We start from the raw sequence: 19,363 nt of genomic DNA, 5'->3' as shown, positions 1-19,363 counted from the left end.
AGGAAATATAGCGCCATCTTGTAACCCTTCAGGTTTATTTCCCCCCACATACTTACATTTTTTTTATTTTTCTGTGTTATTTACTTTAGCCATTACATTTCCTCTCGCACTCTTGACCATTTTTGATACTTATTTAGCTAGTTATTGATAGTATTCTTGATTAATCCTGAAAACCAATAGACCCCATGTCTTAGAATTCAAGTGTAATTAATAAAAATAATCCTACTGGTTAAATAATCATAGTTAACTTAAAACTTAAATAACTTTTAAATGGCACATACGAATAGACGATTTCACAAATTACATACAGAGAAGCCTACAAAAAGGGGCAAAAGTCATACGAGGTACAGGATAATGAAAAAATTGTAAACTAGATGGAGCCACGGTATAACTACAAATATAAATAAAATTCAAAGAAATAATTTATATTTATTTTTAAATTATTAAAGGAAAAATTGTAATTAAGAAAGTATAATTTTTATACCATGCCGGTAAACGAGAAAACAGAGGACTTTTTATTAATAATAATAATAATCAGCTAGGCTAATACCCAAGGCCTATTGAGGCGCGTTGGGCTCGACTGATCAGCGAGCGTTATGCCGTTACGTGATATCAAAGATAATCTAGACTACGTACCCTAGATTGGAAATGCGGCGAGATTCCTACGGGCTCCCGTATAACCACACGATTCCCTAGTTGCGGGGGGCAATGTAATAGCGGGGGTAAAAAGTCTGAAAAATTCAGTTCTATTCAGTTTTAAATCTCGTATCTGCGGTCGGTGCTGAGTGCTGGCAGTCTAAACAAAAAAAATCGGGACTCGAGGACGAGACCCAAGGGTTCGACCAAGTTTGATTGAAGCGTAAATTTTCATTATTTTACTGATTGGATTTCAAAGGTATTTGTTTTAAGTTACATTAACCAGATATAATATTAAACTAAGGTTTATTTTATTTTACCAAGGTGTAAACTAAATATGGGAAAATCTTGCCAATTCAAGAGTTGTAAGAACTATCTCAAATCATCATTAATCATAAGTTGGGTTAAATTGAAATTGTAGCATAGTTTATTAATACGTTGGTAATATAATGATTCATTTGTCATCATTTTTATTGGATTTGCCTTAATTTTTATCTAAGCAAAGCTGTTTAAAAATAATAAAAATATAGAAAAACATTTGAAATTAAGCATTTAAAACATTTTTACAAAAGGTAAATGACCGTAAATCAGGAGATTCAATCTCTTCATTGGGCAAAGATATTAATTTTGAAGCGTGTTTTAAAGTTTACCCCTGAAATTATATTTAAAACAAACAATTTATGGCTACATCGATGATAATTAAAGTTGTAATACTAACCATTCGACTTTTTAGATTTGGGTTGTTTCTTTTGACCATAAGCGTGATCCCTTTTTAGCCCGAGGCCCAAACGAGGACACGAGGTCCATATATCGAAGCAGACGAACCCGCTGAAACTTTTCAGACTAAACTTCCACCCCCACCTCTCCCACTAGGGAATCGCATGAGACAACGCATTTCTCGTACGTTTCTACCCCGTGCGGTGATATAGACGCCAAAATTCGTAAGCCTACTTTTAAACGGTCCTCCAGTCACCATCCCGACTAGAGGAGGCCTCCAGTCTCAATAGAAATCGCAGGTCTCCTGTCTCGGAAACTGAAACTGGAGGCCGGAGCCGCCAATGTATAGTCGGCAACACTTTTGGTCTCCAATCTCCGGTCCTCCAGTCTCCACTGGAAGGTTGGGACTCCAGTCTCCAGTCACCATAATGAACAAAAGACGGCCTTCGGTCTTCAGTCACCATACCGACTAGAGGCCTCCAGTCTCCATAGAAATCGCAGGTCTCCGGTCTCGAATTAAATTTAAATATAATTTATTTACGGTAATTTCACAGAGGTTTACTATTTAATTATACAACAATTTCTGTACTACCAACTTTATTTTCAAATAAATTTCAACAACACTGTGACCATTTCGGAAAGCAGGTAGACCAATAGATAGATATAGTATAGATCCACAATTCTACCAGGGACTGATACGAAGTGACAACTAGCAGACAACGCTTATTTTCTGGATGCTCTACGTTATAGCGCCATCTTTCCACCAGAAGCAAAACAAATTACACGTGACTTCAACTACACGTTACTCTAGGGCTATCAACATTATTCGGCCTAATCTACCGCGTTCTTTTTTACCAATACTAATTTTGGTCACCGATAGATGGCACTATTACGTAGCGAATCCAGAAAATATGGGTTTTCTGCTAGCTGTCTCTTCCGTGTTCTTCCCACGGGGCCGTATCCAGCGTAAGGTATCTATGCTATTTCGTAGACCGTATTAAATTTATTAATTAATATTTAATATTCCGTTTTGAAGTTCGAACTCATTTTGATGACTATCCTCAAGTAGCACGCGAAACCGAACACCAACGAAATCATCAATATATAAATTTTGGCAAACATGCATAAGTGAATACTAAAAACGTAGAACAAAGTGAATCCGACGGATTCCCACAGACGGTAATTGGAAAACGCCGGGTCGCGGTTGTCGGCGAAAATGTCTCCGTACAAAGCTGTCAAAGAAAACAGATCATTAGAAAGACCACTTTAAATGAGCCACTTAAAGGGAATAGAACCTCCAACGCGTTCTTTATGGAAGACCCCATCAATTTCCATTTTTCCCTTCACAATCAGCGATTATCAGCGCCGCAGGTGTATAAAGCCATGGGAGGCAGCGGACAATATTGGAACCCTCGGAGGGCGACAGAAATATCAGAGGTTATATTCCCTTTAAACGTAGATAAGTATGTAGGACACTGCTTTTAGTTGGTTGTCACGATAACCTCTTGTATTTATTTACGGTACGGGGGTATACAAATCTATTAGTCCATGTAGTCAGTGGCGTAGCCAGAAATCCCTCAAGGGAGGGGTGAAATTTTAGTACAGCCAAAGCTACACCGAAGGGTGGGTTCGAACACGGAAACTATCCCCTTGTCTACGCCACTGCTTGTAGTAAAGATTGCTATAGGTGCTTTCATAAAATATCCATCAAAGTACTGCCTAGGCGGTGGTATACTCTCGGAAGGGACATGTAACAGTCTGTAGTCTTTGGTTTTTATTGATTTTTCGGGAAACATGTTTGCCAGCTTGTTGACGTACATTCATGCGAGTCGCGCCGACGGTCTTAGAACTGGAACGTACTGAGCTGAACTCCCATCAAAGACTGAGGGGGCAATTTTTGTCGGGGGAAACAACATAGCCGTATTTTATGAAAACACCTAGTCTATGGGGTTAGGCTGTTTTATGATGGGGTGCGAGTGAATTCTGAGTGCGGCCAACTTGCCATAATTACTAAAAGTGTCCCAATGGAAGCGGTTTCGGAATGAATGTTACTGGCAAAGTAAAAGTTGGGGGGTGTACATTTGGGATGGAATGAAGCTCAAAAGTAGAAATAGCAGTGCCTAGTGATACCTTTAAGAACTAGGGAAGCGCCAGATAAATTTTATGGGCTTGTTGTTGTTTTTTTTTGGCACTCGGCGGAAACGCTACCTCCATCTATCCGCGTTTCAATAGGCGAAACTATAAAGTCCAGGGTGGCTGAAAAGATGGTAGTCACGTGATTAAGTGGAGAACTGCAGCGCCATCTATCCTAAGAAATACGAATTATTATTCTTTTTCTTTTGCTAATGGCGGTTTAAATTATCTAATTATTATTATTATTAAAAACATCTTGTAATAGAAAGGTGGAAGTTAATTAGCTGTCTGCAGTATCTGGAAGGAATAATTTTTCTTTACCGTCGCACGGCCAACTATGATCACGAGTTACCGAATCGAAGTTGGCTGTGATATGGTAGTCACAAGATTTGCTTTTCCCATTTTAACTGGTTGGTTAAGACCAAATTAACTTTATAGTTTCGCTTATTCAAAACGCGAAAGGAGAAGCCAGAAAGGGGGTGCATCGTCCATTCCTGGCTTTAAGCCTTCAACGCTCTCTAGTAATATGTGTAATGTATGTCAATTGGGTTAAAAGACGGTCGTTTAAATCAAAACATAATATTTACTAAAGTTACAAACATTCACCATGCGGTTACGAGCGTACCATACTTTTTTTTAACTAAACAATTAATCGTCTGCTCTCTTCTGGGAACAGATTATCGTATCAAAGGATAGGTCTTTCAAAAGACAAGGTAGAAAGTAAAGGACAGTACAGTACAATATGGAATATACGAACTGGCACACTTTTGATAATTCTCCATAATTTAGCAATCCCAACCCGACCGAGCTACCAGGGGCGTACTGGATTATCTTATATGTTTCCTAGTCACTTGGCGAAATGTTTCTTACAAATTTTTAAAAACAATTGTTTTCTTCAAACACTTTACTGACCAAAATTGTATTGAGGGGGGGGGGGCTCCCATTCCCCCTTGACGAACGTCCCTGAGTGCCACGCCGTGGCTAGGTGATTTTTTGGGTTAAAACATTGCCCCCCCCCCCAACAAATAATTAGAGCTCCCCAGAATTTCGGTCGTTGGATATGGAGATTCTGAGGCTTTTAATTTAACAAGGGTTTGTATGGATTTCTTTTATTTAAATAGGGTTTTTATGGATTAATAGCTCTTTAAATAAAATACAAGAGGTCACGTGGTTACGTTAGATTCATCGTGCAGTTAAAGTTAGAAAGCACGTGCATATTTTTGTTTTTGTTGAGCTCGCGCGAAAACGCACGAAACCTTCCAAAAAATAACAGTTTTTATACATGTATGCATATATATTGTTTTATAGAAAGAGCTATTTGATTTAAATATGATTTTTATGGATTAATTTGAATTAAATGGGATATTTATGGATTAATTTGATTTAAATGGGATATTTATGGATTAATTTGATTTAAATGGGATATTTATTAATTCATTTGATTTAAATGGGATATTTATGGATTAATTTGATTAAATAGGATTTTTATTGTTTTATTGGATTTAAATAGGATTTATTTGATTAATTGAATTTAAATAGGATTTATTTGATTAATTGAATTTAAATAGGATTTATTTGATTAATTGAATTTAAATAGGATTTATTTGGCTTAAATAGGATTTTATTGATGTATTTGATATAAATATGATTTTTATTGATTTATTTGATTTAAATAGGATATTTATTCATTTATTTGATTCATATGGCATTTTTATTGATTTATATGGGATTTTATTGATTTTATTGATTTTTACGTTGTATTTGAACAAATTGATTAATAATTGGAGTACAGCGGTAAAATAACTTTATTTGAAATTAATTTTATTAACATTTAATTACTAATTAAAAATTAAAAATTTAGTTTGAGTTAGTTAGCGCCGAATTGACATTACTTGAGAGCCTGCTTTTGTATATTTTCATAAATACATTGAAGTATAATCACTGATTTAAATCAAATTGATTAATTTTATTTCCATTTGACTGCTCTCGAGCGCTCTAGTTCACTCTGCTCAAAATTTAATGTTCCATTTGCGTGCTCGGATCTGCTCCGATCCAATTTCGCGTGTTCCATTTCCCGCTCTCAGGTGCTCCGAGATCGCCCAAAACCGATCTGCCGATTTCGACAGACTAACGGATCGAGATCGGAGCAAACTTTTGCGTGTTCCTTGTTCCTTTTAGATTTTTGTGCAAATTGGCAGACCAAGACGCGAAAATTCAAATTACTAGCAGATGCAAAAACACAAAGCGCGGGAATATGCTAATAGGATAATCCATTTGCGGTTTTACTCTAGTCGATTGGGACAATATCTTTGACGGCAGAGACAGATTCGAAGCGAATCTATAACGCTAGTATATTTTATAAAATTAATCATTTATGACATTCCCGGCACTCTGGGAACAATCGGAGCAGCTCAAATAAAAATGCCATTAATTTTTGCGTGTTCCTTTTAGATTTTTTCGCAATATTGCAGAGCAAGACGCGAAAATTCAAATTACAAGCGCTTTTACTCTGGTCGATCGGGGTGAAATCTATGACGTTAGAGACAGATTCGGAGTGAATCAAATGGAACACGCTATTAGACAACCCTGCGGCCCTGACTAGGTGACGTATAAAATTGACTGACCATTGATTTGAGTTTGCCAGATAGAGTCGCCAGCACCCCACAAAACCGCTAATACGTAGTATGTACTGTAGCTGGCGGTTGGGGGATCCAGATAGAGGAAACTGACGAGAACTGTGCCTTGCAAGAGAAGAGCAATGGTGAACACAATCATCCTTCCGAAGCGGGCCATGAACGGGACGAAGGCGTAGGATCCGACCGCGTCGGCGATCCCGTACCAGATCATGCAGAAACTCACGTTATGCACACCCCAACGGCAACTCAGAAAAGCCTAAGTTCATTCGTAAAAAAGCACTTATAGTAATGGAAAAAATAGGTTAAACAGGCATGAAGAAAATGGTGGATCGAATTTGATTCAAAATATGTGCTTCAATAAAAGAATTTTTACATCCCACGCCTACGTGATGAAAAGTTGATCGCTGAATTAGACATTTGCAATTGGTCGGCCTGTCTAGCCAAAGAAGCCAACTACAATCCATACTCGAGCCAAAACCAAATATAGATTCGACATTCACCTCAAAAAAGGATTTTTTTTCCTTATTATTGGTTTTAATTTTTCAAATACAAAAATGACGCCATGGAAACCGTTGACGCACTACGTAAGCCTTGGTTTCCTCTAGTGCGCGGTTTGAATCGATTTAGCATTTTAGCCTGGTTCATAAAACTCCTTCGAAACGTTTTGAATCGTTATCAATGCAAAGTGTGAACGCGGCTAGACGTACAAGCGTTTTGACGCGCGTAAAGAAAAATGCATTATGACGCGCGCTAGTGGAAACCAAGCATTAGGCCTATTAATTTTTAGCGTCGACTTAAAAAATCTCGGTTAGGCCTAAGACAAGTGTTTAGCGTCTATGCGCGCCCCATCGTGGAGTTTTTGTCTTTGGTCCTTATACAAGGACCCTATAAAGAGTATAGCTTGCACGTCCGGGTTCTCTTTAATACTTCCAAGTGAATCGCTAAATGGGTTTTATTTGACAGATTTAAATTCGATTTTGATCGAAACTTACTATCCAAATTTTTTTATATTTGATCACATTACAATGTTCAAAATTCAACTTAATTCCCATTTGATCAGTTATATATTTCATCGAATTAGAATACAATCATACAAATTGGCTGGTCCTGGACTCTGAACTCGGCGCCCCTTATAATAAATGGTCTTAAGGGGAAAATAAATTCCCACGCGTCCCACAACAAACCACTAAGCAGCGCCGAAAATATCATAAGATAACAAGTTTATCTCAGTCCATGGTGGTCACGTGCTTATTTTCATATTTTGGCTCGTAATTGGTGACGTAGAATAATAGCTTCAACGTATACCAACGACCGTAACGACACTACGTGCAAGCACGCATTGTTAAGAAACTGTTCAGTGGCGGCTTAAGAAGGCTGGGTCCCCGGGGCGGCGGCAGCGTTTTGTGAAACCCCCCAGGACCGTGCAGAAGTTTTCACGGGTCTTCTTCAAGTTTAATCGTTCTGATTTGCACCCCCCCCCCCTCGAGCTTCTCCGATGGCACTCCCTGCTGCCCTGGTACCCGGGGTGGACCGCCCCCCCCCCTTAGGCCGCCACTGAAACTGTTAAAACTATGTGGAATGTTTAAAAACTAAATGTTAAAAAGATAAAAATAAAAGGTTTTCTTTAAAAGTATTTTGTATTTTTAAACTGGTTTTTCTGTCGTTAATGATGTATTCGTACACGTTATCGAGTTCGACAAGCCCTTGTAATGGCTGCCAGATGAGACCGGGGACCCCGCATTGTTCGCGGATGCTCCTTTTCTAGAAGGCCCAAGACACGTGTTAAGTGTCATCTCTTGGGGGGAGTGGAAGGCAAACGAGCGGGGTTTAAACGGTATCTTCTGGCAAAAAGAACCACTGTAAATCGGAGAAAATTAAAGCATTGGCTTTTTGGACGCCAAAGCGTTCACCTTGTAAAAAATAAAGGTCCTCAAAAGTAAAGCTATTTTTCTCGGTTTTAAGTAGACTCTGTTTCACTAGTTATATCACCAATTCGATCAAACGATAGTTTAGTGGATTGTTTCAGTCCGATTCGCTAAAATCAAACGCTCTCCTAAAATTAAAATTGTTCCGGGAAGAAATAAACCGAAATTCTCCACGGATTACGACATTATGAACGGAAAAACCTACATGCAAATTTAAAGGCAGTAAAAGTGTTGTGAAAATTGTCTTAGTAATTCAAATCCCCATTTCACTCTGCCAATTACGCACTCCTGTATATTTCGATGAGTCGTTTAGAAGAATCTTCTTTAAAATAACCATTTTCGTGACTCAGCTCGCAAGAAACGCGCGGGTCACCGCGAAGACTCAAGAAGTCGGTCACATTTGCCGAAATCTCATACAAAAGTTTGAGAAAATTATGTAATCCATAGATTTTATAAGGTTAAAATACTGGATTTTGGAATACATTCCGTACCGCCTACGCATTGTAACCGGCCACCTGAATGAATGGCACAAGGAAGTAGAAACTAAAACACGCTACAGTTTGTTTTCAACGCAACTACCGCCAATCATCTCTATCCTCTTTTAAACGTGGTGGTAGAAATGTGAAATTCGTTGATGCACCAAACATGAGAAAGTTCATGCTGTCTTTAAACCCTGCAATTTTACCTTCGTGAAATCTCCAAAAATGAAAGCTTGTTCGAGTCCGCTGTATATGGTCAGGGGAATGATCAATTGTTGGTAGGGGTTCTTCATTTGAATAATGGTGTCCAGTAAGACGTTCACCTTCGTGGTGTCTTCGGACTGGGCGTCGCTGATGTCAGGAATCTCGTCTAGCAGGAAGGCGACCAAGAGGGAGGCGCTGATGCAGAGAGCGAAGAACACGGTGCATATGGCGTATCTATTTCTGTCTGAAATGCTGTAAGGGTCCGATCCGTTCCTGATCATCAAATCTTCGTTGGCGTCGCAGAAATATTTCCCGCAATTGGAAAAATCGTTGGACGAATTGCTGAAGAGGTCCAGTTCCGTGGAAGGCTCTATTATGATGTAAGTAATTACGTTTCCCCAAATCTAAAAATTAATTAACAGTTCTTACTAAGAATGTATACATAATCACTATGTCGCCAAAACATTCAAATTTGTATAGCTGTTCACTTGTGGTTTGTCATAGTTGGTCCTATGCTAAGACATCATTGACAAGTTAAGCCACCCTTTTCAAAACGTGTAGTCGTGGATTATGTTCCTTTGAGGCCCTAGGCAGTGGTGCCGCCAGCAATAGGCACGAGTAGGCACGTGCCTACGTGGAAAACTAGAGGGGGCCCCAAATTTATTAAAAAAGGGGGCCCTATTTTTTCATATTGGTAAATTTTCCGTAGCCGAATTAATAGAGAAATTGCTGAAAAATTTCAATCTTGTGATTATCAACTAGTGCACATATTTTATGTGCATTAGTTGATAGTCAAAAGTCGCTTGATGACTTAGGCCTAAGGTGGTGCCTTGGGTATTAGCCTAGCTGATTATTATTATTATTATTATTATTATTATTATTATTTATATTTACTCCATTTAAAAAGATAATACCTGATATAATAATGCATAAATATTTTCACATAAAGTAAGCGTTATTTACATTTTTCAAAGTATTTCAATTTTTAATGGGCCTTGGCTGTATCACTCGGTGATTTCCAAAGACTAAGAGGAATTCGCCGAGAGTTATTAGTCTTTAGTCACAGAATAATTTATTATGTGGGCAAGAAGGGGCCACAAATGTAGTACCTACGTGGGAAAAAATCCTGGCGGCGCCACTGGCCCTAGGCCCAGGGCCGTATTAAGAGAAGTGCAACGTATGCCATGGCATAGGGGGCCCCTAACCTGTCTTCAAAATAAATGTTTTCTCATTTTATTTAATATTATTATTTCTTTAATGTCTCAATTTTTTAGGGGCCTTAATTTAACTTTGCATAGGGCCCCCAATGGTGTTAATCCGGCCCTGCTATGTAATTTTTGAGGCTCCTAGAGACCACGAGGCCCTATTGCGCCTTTTGGATAATCCGCCACTGGTAGGGGAACTTGTAGACTAATGTAGATTGTATAAAATCTACATCCGACTACACTCCTACAAGTTTTCCTTGCACGTTATCGGGGGGTGGATTAACCTCTTTAACAACTCGTAGTTGAACAAAATTATTATTATTTATACTGGTTGAAGCCTCATGGTTGAAGCTTACTTTTGAAGCATGAGGGGGTTTTGCAGCAATGCAAAAAATCATCTCAACATTTTTGTTATTTTCTAGTCAAAAATATTATTTAATAGATCGATTCCGAAAGTTATTGTTGAAAATTCCCTTTCCCACGAAGAATCACTTAACTACGTCCGTTGACTATGTTATTATGAAGGACCGTGCACGGGAAATTTCTACTTAATTTCTACTATTAATTTCTGGCATTTTAGTTCGACAATTTTGGCCACAAGGTTCTCTCGAATCTGGACCCCAGTTGCCTAGGCAACGGCGAAACTAAAACCTTTAATAGTCGAGACCCACAAAAAAATATGGCGTTGCAAAGTGCGAACTGTGCCATTATAACAAATTTGGGATGTAGTTTAATTCCCAGAATATAAGAAAAAGAAATTTAAATGGTTTTAATATAAAGTAAAAAGTTTAACCGTAACATTTAGAAAACCCATTATTCGACCTAGTGTAACATAATATTATATGTATGGTACAAAAGATTCGGAACTGAAAATTCGATATTTCCTACACAGAAAAAAAGGTGTTTAGGTTTTCAACATCTAAACATGTTTGAAAGCTAAACACGGCTAAGAGTTGGTGTTGTTTCCTTAAACACATCTGTTTAAATAATACGAGTTTCTCAAACAATCTTCCAAGAACTTTCCGGTTGTGTTCCAAACCAGAACAGCTGGTAAAAGGTCATATTTAGAAATTAAACTTTGATGTTTTTAAACATAATTCGAAACACTGATGTTTAATAAGTGTATATTGCGTTACGAGTTAAATATATATTTCGCGTTGTCTATTTATTTCGTTTAATTTCGTTTTCTATTTTTCTAAAAAAATATTCGTTAACCACCGTTATATTAATAGTGTTAACTACAATATAGACCGGGTTCTTATATCATCTTATAATTTGAAGTTATTGGTAATTAAGACTAATTAAATAACACTAATGTATATAAATCAATAATTGAACATGAACTACTAAAAATTAATAAAATAACATTACTTTTGATGTGAGTTAAGGCCGTATTAACACAAATATAATTTAAATTAATATCGCTAAAATATTATCAGGCAGTTAAAGATATGAAGTCGACAGTATAGGCCATAGGCAGTAGGTTTCATTATTTCGTAGCCAATTAATATTAATGTTATTTTAGATCGTAATTAAACAACTCAAATATACGGCTACTCAAAGAGTGGCGTATACGGCAAATTAACCACAACACCCGAACCTTTGAACATGTTTAGAAACTAATCTTAAAAATCTTTAGACGTGTTTTCATTGTAAGCGCCAAAAGCATTTAATATGGTTAATCTCTAAACGTATTCTATCTAAACACGTTTTAACGATAAATATGAGAAGCAAATAACACGTTTAATTTCTAAACGCATGATGTTGCAAAGCTGAACACCACTATCACCTAAACATGATCGTTTTTAAACATGATAAATATTCTGTTGCATTTTGGTGTTTAAGAAACTGTTTAGTATCTAAACACCTTTTTTTCTGTGTACTTTCGTTTTGGCAAAATCGTTGCAATTTGTTAAACATTGCGGGAACGTTCAGTAACGCTCATCAGAAAAATAAGTAAATAATCGATGTCATTGTTATTATTAGTGTCCAACTTTTTGAATTTCCGGTTTTGGCCTAATCTAATGTCCATTAGAAAAACCAGCTAGAATATTCAACAACCTGAGCTCATCAATTCAAAATCAAGAAAACACCGATTCCCCAATGATTTTCGTTACTGTAAAATTAGTGTTGTCATTCATATACACTTGGAATGTCTAAAGAAGACTATGCTGGCCTTAATTATTTTCAGAGAAACGGGCGTAGTTTGCAAAGGAGATTTTACTCGCGACGTGCTAAACTATAGACTGCAGTCTATGGGCTCCTAAACATGGCAAAGTCATCTCGAACTCTAGTATACCTTTCCATTGTATAAAATATTTATCAATATTATATTCCAAGAAGAGACTAGAACTGGTTTGGTTCCAGATTGCCCGATTTCCCCATTTAGCTGAACAACAACAAATACAACGAACCTGGTAGGTTGACACCTGCAATTTTAGGGGGGAGGGTGAGTAGGCTTTGACTCTTTGAGATAAGTATTTCAAACATTGGCCGCTATCGGCGCTATGGGTCAATAGTCAAGCTAATATATTAAATAGTTTCAATTTTTCATTTTCATTTCGTATTGAGCGTTAGAACGAGCTATACATACAGAATTCTGTGTCAATTAATTTTAGGCTATAGTCTATTTTGTTGATTGTTTAGCGAGAATAGCGAGGTTTAAACAGGCCTTAATGCGCTTGTTTAAAATATAAACAAATAACAAATAGCTAAATAATTTTACTTAATAGTAAAGTAAAAAGGTTCAGTTAGTAGTTACTGAAAATTACCAAACAAAACAGCCTTTTTAAAGGCTAATAGTCTCAATTCACGAAAATCTTCATTGAGGTCTAATCTTGGTTTATCTGGTCAGTGCTTTTTACGTTTTTAATCAAGGTATTGCAGAAAACTATTATGCACTGAGTGAAGTGGAAATAGTGGGAAACTTTAGTCCTATTAAGGCAAACGTTAGTCCTGCTAAGATATCTTAGTGATTGATATTAGTTTGAGTAAGGATTGTCTGCCCGTTCAGCCTAAAATCACTTCTTTTCCTAAAACTTTAATTGGTGGTAAAAACCGAGGTGAAGCTACAGTAGCTAGGTTAGAAAATGTAGGAAACTCTGAGCCATTTGAAAACATTTGGGAAGAAGCTTCAAAGATGGAAGAATCCGCCCTTATCGCCGTGCCTGATCGCAACAGCGAACCTTTAAGTTTACGAAAGCGGATAATTCCCAACAAGAGGCTAAATCATAGTGTCATTACGTGCCCGACAGGGAGTCGAGAAATGGAAGCCAAAACCTTCATCGATAAGTTGAGATCTACCTACTACGAGTTCATTGATAAATTTATATCACAAATGAAATCTAGATTTTTTGAAAACAATGGCCTTTTCCAAGGAATAATCGCGTCTGATCCTCAGTCGCAAACCTTCCTGGACAAAAATGACGTTATATCTCATTGTAAAACATACAAGCGGTTCAATTTTGATATACATGCTTTAAAAGGGCAGATCGGAATAGCTAGAAATTTGATTAAATCCAAAAACCTGAGCATTGTTACCGACTGCTTTCTGCATTTAATAACGTTGGAAGATTGCTTTCCAGATTTAGTCAAGTACTATAAAACTGTCCTGCGAATTCCCGTGGCAAATACAATTTCAGAAAGAAGTTTTAGTACTCTCAACAGAATTGAAACGCGTCTACGGACAACAATGGGCGAGGACAGACTTTCAAATCTGGCCATACTTTCGATTAATCTAACTGCATAAAAGAAAACCCCATGTTAGTGGTCGACGAGTTTCGAAAAACATCTAACCGTAGAATATCGATTTTTTATTAAGAAACTTATAATCCAAAAAAGTAATTTTACTCTTGCCAATAAGAGTATAAAGAATGAAGACAGAATATTTTGTAAGGAGGTAAAATGAGGGGGGTTGTATTTATGTGATGCAAAATTTTATTTCCATATATATCATAACACTTAAAACCAGAAGTACTTACAAGGAGAGTACCCGAGGTGTTTATTTCCGATTTTGTTCAAAGTCGGACGTAATATAAACCAATATGAGATATGAAATTTCCTAAACGGAGACGTTGCACTACCCATTCGTTTTGTCATGGCAACCAAAAACGTTTTTCACCACTTAAAACAAAAATAAGATTTTTTCCTTATTTTACCCAAATATTGTTACAATTTTAAACCAAAAATGTTCCAATTTACCCAAACTTGATGAAATTTACCTAAATATCGTCCAAATTACCCATTTCGTGATTTTAATTTTTTTTTTAAATTTTCGTAGGTAGAATCCTGTAAAACCGAGAAAATCCCATGCTTTTTTAAATGGATATTTTTTTGTTTTAAGTGGTAAAAAACGTTTTCGGTTGCCATGGCAAATCGAATGGGTAGTGCAACGTCTCCTTTTGGGAAATTTAATATCTCATATAGGTCTACATTACGCCCGACTTTGAACAAAATCGGCAATAAACACCTCGGGTACTCTCCTTGTTAGTATCCTTAATGATTTGTGATTGCAAGGAAAAAATTAAGTTAGATGGGGCCTCCAAATTATTACGTGCATACTGGCGAAAAAATCCTGGTGGCGCAACTGCACGGAACTAGATCAGTTTCGTGAAGGACGTGACAAATTCTCCCAAGATTTTCAGTGTGGGAACTAATCGAGGTTTCTGAAATCAATTTTCTGATTAGTCTATTTTCCGAGTGAGTGTCCTTCGTTTTATTTCCGTGGGAGTCTTCTTAGAGACGGCAGCCAGCCAATAAATTTGAAAAACGCGCAACGTCTTACAATCGACGTAGTTTCAGGTATTTTAAGCCCCACCCATTTTTCGATATGCTTTCGCACCAATGGACCCTTAGACATTCCAAATGTAATATTATATAGTTTCCCGGTCATAGTTACGTGTACTATGCACTACGTCTGTTTTTAAGAAAAATTTTAAGGCAACCTGAGAAGTTTGAAACAGCATGAAGAAAATTCCGAAAAATTTCGTGAGTATGTAATTGGATTTTTGCTTCGTGATGGTAGCGTAGTGGTAGGCGAGTTGCGAGACGTAGTTGCACTTAGCGACCCACAGCGGCGCCGCGCTGAATCCCAACAGCGCCGCGGTCGGGAACATGGTGTACCACGTCGGGTACAGATTCGCCAGGAAGAACGTCCCGTAGGCCAATATTGATACGGCGATCGACTTTCTGCATTTCAAGTGCTTGATTACGTAAGACGAGCAAAAGAAGCAGGATATGATCAACGTGACGTATATAATTCCTAACGAGATACTGCCAAGACCATCTTCCCTACGGAAAAAATGGATGTTTTTAAAAGAAGAAAACGAGAACCACCGTTGGTCTAAAGGAAACAATGAACACGGTTGAAGAGGTAAAAAAGACCAACAACGTTTGGGGAAACTAAAATATATTTCTTTATTAAGTTAAACGGATACGCGGTACTTCGGCCGATAAGCCTTCAAGGTGAAGGTACAAGTTAAGACTAACTAACGGAATGTTTAAAAATAAAAACACGCGACAAGAAAACGCGAAAAGGACCCGATTTAAAAAGACGCAGTAATTAAAATATTTCACCAAGAATGTATTTATTATTACTTGAGAAGATTGACTATGTAGCGACGATCCCCGGGAAAATGCTCGAATTTTCTTACACAAAAAGTAATCCGTGTATGTTTTAATGTTGGACTACGTCAGTTTTAGGGAACCAATAAGATACTGAACCGATTTGATTGATTTTTAAGTAGAGGGCATACTGGCAGACATTGGGGTCGATTGGAAGTCACGATAGAGATCGTCCCAACTGACAAGGAGACATCCCGAAGTGTAACCCACCGATTTTGTTCAAACTCGGGGGATTGGTAGACCTTCATTGGGCAACCGTTTTGCGATGGCAACGAAAAATATTTTTGACAACAACAAATGGAAATTTTCCCATTGAAAATAACATGGGATTCTGACCAATTCCTATGACCCCCCCTGTGAAAAAGTTTAACAAATTTAACAATTTCGAAAATGCCAAAAATTTAAAAAATTGATAAAAATTAATAAAAAAAACATCAAAATTGATCAACTTTTGATCAATTTGAGGTCAAAATCCCATGTTATTTTCAATGGGAAAATTTCTCGTTGCCATGGCAAAACGGTTGCCCATTGAATAAATTCCCTTTAGGATTTTTCATGATACATGAAGGTCTACCAATTACCGAGTTTGAACAAAATCGGTGGGTTACACTTCGGGATGTCTCCTTGTGAGTCATTCTCCGTAAGCATAAATAAATACATTCTGGATCTATTAATAATCACATCACTTTGGCATTGATTTTTACTTTTTTTCCAATGGTTAAAGGTGTTGGAATACATAAGAATAACGATGTCAACAGATAAGAGTCGTTCAGTCAAAGATAAAAGTGTTTTTGTAAACAATGTATGTTTTTTTTGTGTGGTCCTATAAATAGGTCGCGCGCATAATTGTATATAGTATTATTCTCGATTGGGTACATGGTTCATTCGGTATGTTAAGGTAATAAATGTTCAAGTTTAATTTACAATTCTGCTTCGTCACTTTCCTTTAACTCAGTCAATATCTTTCCACGGCTGTCTCGTCTGAAAATTCCATTCCCCTCACCACCTAAAGGTTCCAATATTGTCCGATCCTTCTTAAATCATTTGGTACGTTCGCTTTGCTTCGTGGTTTGTTTATTTTTGCTTCATTAAGTCTTTAATACCTTTAACTAGAAGGGTGGCGTATCGATGACTTTGCACTACGAAAAGCCTTGGATATAAGAGAAAATTCGACGAGGAGCCCTTTTCTTAAGAATAAACTGAACTGAACTTCTACGTATTTTGTGACGAATGAACTGCATAAAACAAGTTCAGTAAGCGTAGCTTATTTTATAGAAAGGGGCCCCTCCCAGTAAAATATTTACCCACCCTTCCGACACCCCTGTGCTAAGTCTAAATATGTTAAAAATAATTAAATTTAACTCATTTTAAGTGGGGTGGCAGAGTGGTTGACATTTTTGCCTCGCAGCAAGAGGAGCCGGGTTCGTTCCCAGCTAGTGGTATTAGGTGAAAACCCGGAGCTACTCCTTCCGCGTTGAATTTGAAAGCTCTCTCCCCACTGGTTAAAAGTGGAGTTCTTTGGTTTCCCTTTCCATAAACACTTGTTGGGCATAACGGTAATTCTTAGTTTAGGGAGCTGTTGGCTCACGTGGCATGAAGGGCTTGCCACCACCCTCCTACGCAATTTATCCCGGCCACCTGGGATACAGTCATTTAAAATTGCTAGATGTCTTGGGTATTAGCCTAACTGATTCATTTTTATTTTCTTATTTGTTTACTTTTGCTCCATTAAGCCTTTAATACCTTTAACTAGACAGTTCTTTAATAGATTTTAAGCGACGGAAATGTTGCAGCTAGGGCAATTACATTAGCTGCCCGTTCCAGTCAAACATTTGCTCTCCCCTCGTTCCAACACCCCTGTTCTAAATCTCAATATGTAAAAAAAATCAAAGTATGGTTTTATTAATTAATCAATTCTAAATACAACAACGACACTTTAGGAAAATAAATTAGCTGACCACAAAGTTCGCGAGCGAAAATTGAAAACTTCTTACTTATTTATACTAGTCTGAAGATTTTGAATGGAGACATAGGCTGTGAAAAGAGCCACGAAACCGATGGTGACAGTTAAAAGATTCTTGATTGTCCTTAGTTTCCCAAAAGGTATCCCGTCGATGTCTACCGGATCTAAATCTTCTTCTTCTTCTTCAACTTCCTCCTCTTGAGGATATTCATCGTCGGAAACTGTCGAACCGAAATCACTGATCGAACTTGCTGGAAATAATACTTAAAATCATCAGATTCCACATACGTTGAACTTCTTTGAGACATTTATAGTAATGAAGATGGCGCTAAACAACATCCAGTGGCTTTCCCGCTTTTATTTAGGCTGCTTTCAACAACCTTCTGTTTCATTCGCGATTAAGCATCTGAAAAACCGTAACAATTTTTGCTTCTTCCGGTTGTGACGTCACGATAGGTTTTTCTGATACGTTTAATAAACGTATGATTGATGAACGCGCACGTAGAAGATTTCTGCTTGCCGCCATTTTGATTGATTCATTTTTAACGGATTTTGAGCGTTTTGGCGTTCAACAACCATAAGCAATCGGACCGAGCGGTAACGCTATCAGAAGTATCGGAGTATTTTACGATTTTAGTGCTTGAACGCAGCCATTAACGAGTAACACAATGAGTGTATAATATTGCTACATAAGTGTGACACTTCGTATTCTTCACATGCAAAAGTTTTACTGAGAGCTATTCACAAGACAGACTCCATTACAGCTAGGAGCAACAAACACAAGGAGAACGCAGCTAGCCTTTAAACACGCTAACGAAGGGTTGTGTACGAATTTCATTGGACGAGCGTCACGAGCCTTTACGCTGAACGTTTTACGGGCCGGGGGGGGGAGACATTTTCCGTAATTTCCCCTTCCGACGGCAGCAGGCGCTAAAGCGTCTAGCCAATGAAAAACGTACACAATAAAATCCACGACTTTTGACGGGTTGCGTTCTCCTTGTGTGGGGTGTTGTGTTTGTTGCTCCTAGATTACAGGCTTCGTCGCCGTTTTGGGTCCGCTTGCTAACGCGTCACACGTAGCCTTCGACAGCGCCTCACTAGGAGGAGATTTTCTTCTCGTGATGACGTCACTCCGTTACTAACTCTCAGTAAAATATTCCCCAAAGTGACAAACTTATTGAAAATATTATAGACTTATGGTCACACCCAGCATACTAAATAGAAGCGGGTAAGCCCCATGAACACAGTAAACATTTACCTTTCGAATAGTACTGAAGCTTTTCTCCGGAATTTCCGTAATCCACACTTAAGTAATCCATAGAGACTACGTTTATTGGAATAGAAACTTCCTGGCTAGATAATAAACAGCGAAAACTAGGGAAATTCTCGAGTTGCTAGAGTTGTTGGTATACCATTCCACCTAGAATAATATACGCTCGGCGACTTAGTTGTACCTTGGTGCCTTTATTCTTTTTAAAAGGTAACATTGAAAAATCCAAAAATATCTGCAGGATAAATGACGACTGAGAGAGTGAATAAGGTGGAATGTTTGGTTCTGCCGACGACGTCTTGACTAAATTTACAATTACGTGACTGTGTAAGAGTAAAAAAGACGCATCTGTAAACGCATAACTAAAATGCTACTCAAGGTTTTTTGTATTAACAAACGAGTTAATGAAATATTTCCAAAATGTAGAAATCCCGTACAGCTTTGAAAAAGGGCTGGTTTTAACTAGGGCAAAACTCCGCGACGGTGAGTATCGACGCAAAAAATATTTATATTGAACCTTGTGAAAGAATGCTTATTAGTTTCCACTAACGCGCTTAAATGTGCGTTACCCAT

The 19,363-nt window shown here is 37.7% G+C and overlaps 1 protein-coding gene across 2 annotated transcripts; it reads right to left on the bottom strand.

The window, feature by feature from the left end:
• Nucleotides 1-1,981: 1,981 nt before the first annotated feature.
• LOC149943255 (N-acetylglucosamine transporter UNC93A-like) lies at nt 1,982-19,116 on the bottom strand. Of its 2 annotated transcripts, XM_090178291.1 has the most exons (7): nt 18,975-19,116; nt 18,779-18,873; nt 17,552-17,771; nt 14,879-15,224; nt 8,733-9,134; nt 6,111-6,378; nt 1,982-2,585 (listed from the first exon to the last, which is right to left on the bottom strand). In XM_090178291.1, exons 2-7 carry the CDS (start codon nt 18,837-18,839, stop codon nt 2,371-2,373), a joined length of 1,512 nt encoding a protein of 503 aa, XP_090034417.1. In that variant the 5' UTR covers nt 18,840-18,873; nt 18,975-19,116; the 3' UTR covers nt 1,982-2,370. The 2 variants fall into 2 exon arrangements, with proteins under 2 accessions (XP_090034417.1, XP_090034418.1); XM_090178292.1 differs by having other exon boundaries at nt 8,850-9,134; nt 18,779-19,116.
• Nucleotides 19,117-19,363: the final 247 nt, after the last annotated feature.

Source organism: Leiobunum rupestre, chromosome 6 (assembly GCF_980474605.1).
Source record: "Leiobunum rupestre chromosome 6, qqLeiRupe1.1.hap1, whole genome shotgun sequence".
Lineage (NCBI taxonomy): Eukaryota > Metazoa > Arthropoda > Arachnida > Opiliones > Sclerosomatidae > Leiobunum > Leiobunum rupestre.
This window is presented reverse-complemented; position numbering and strand designations above follow the sequence as displayed.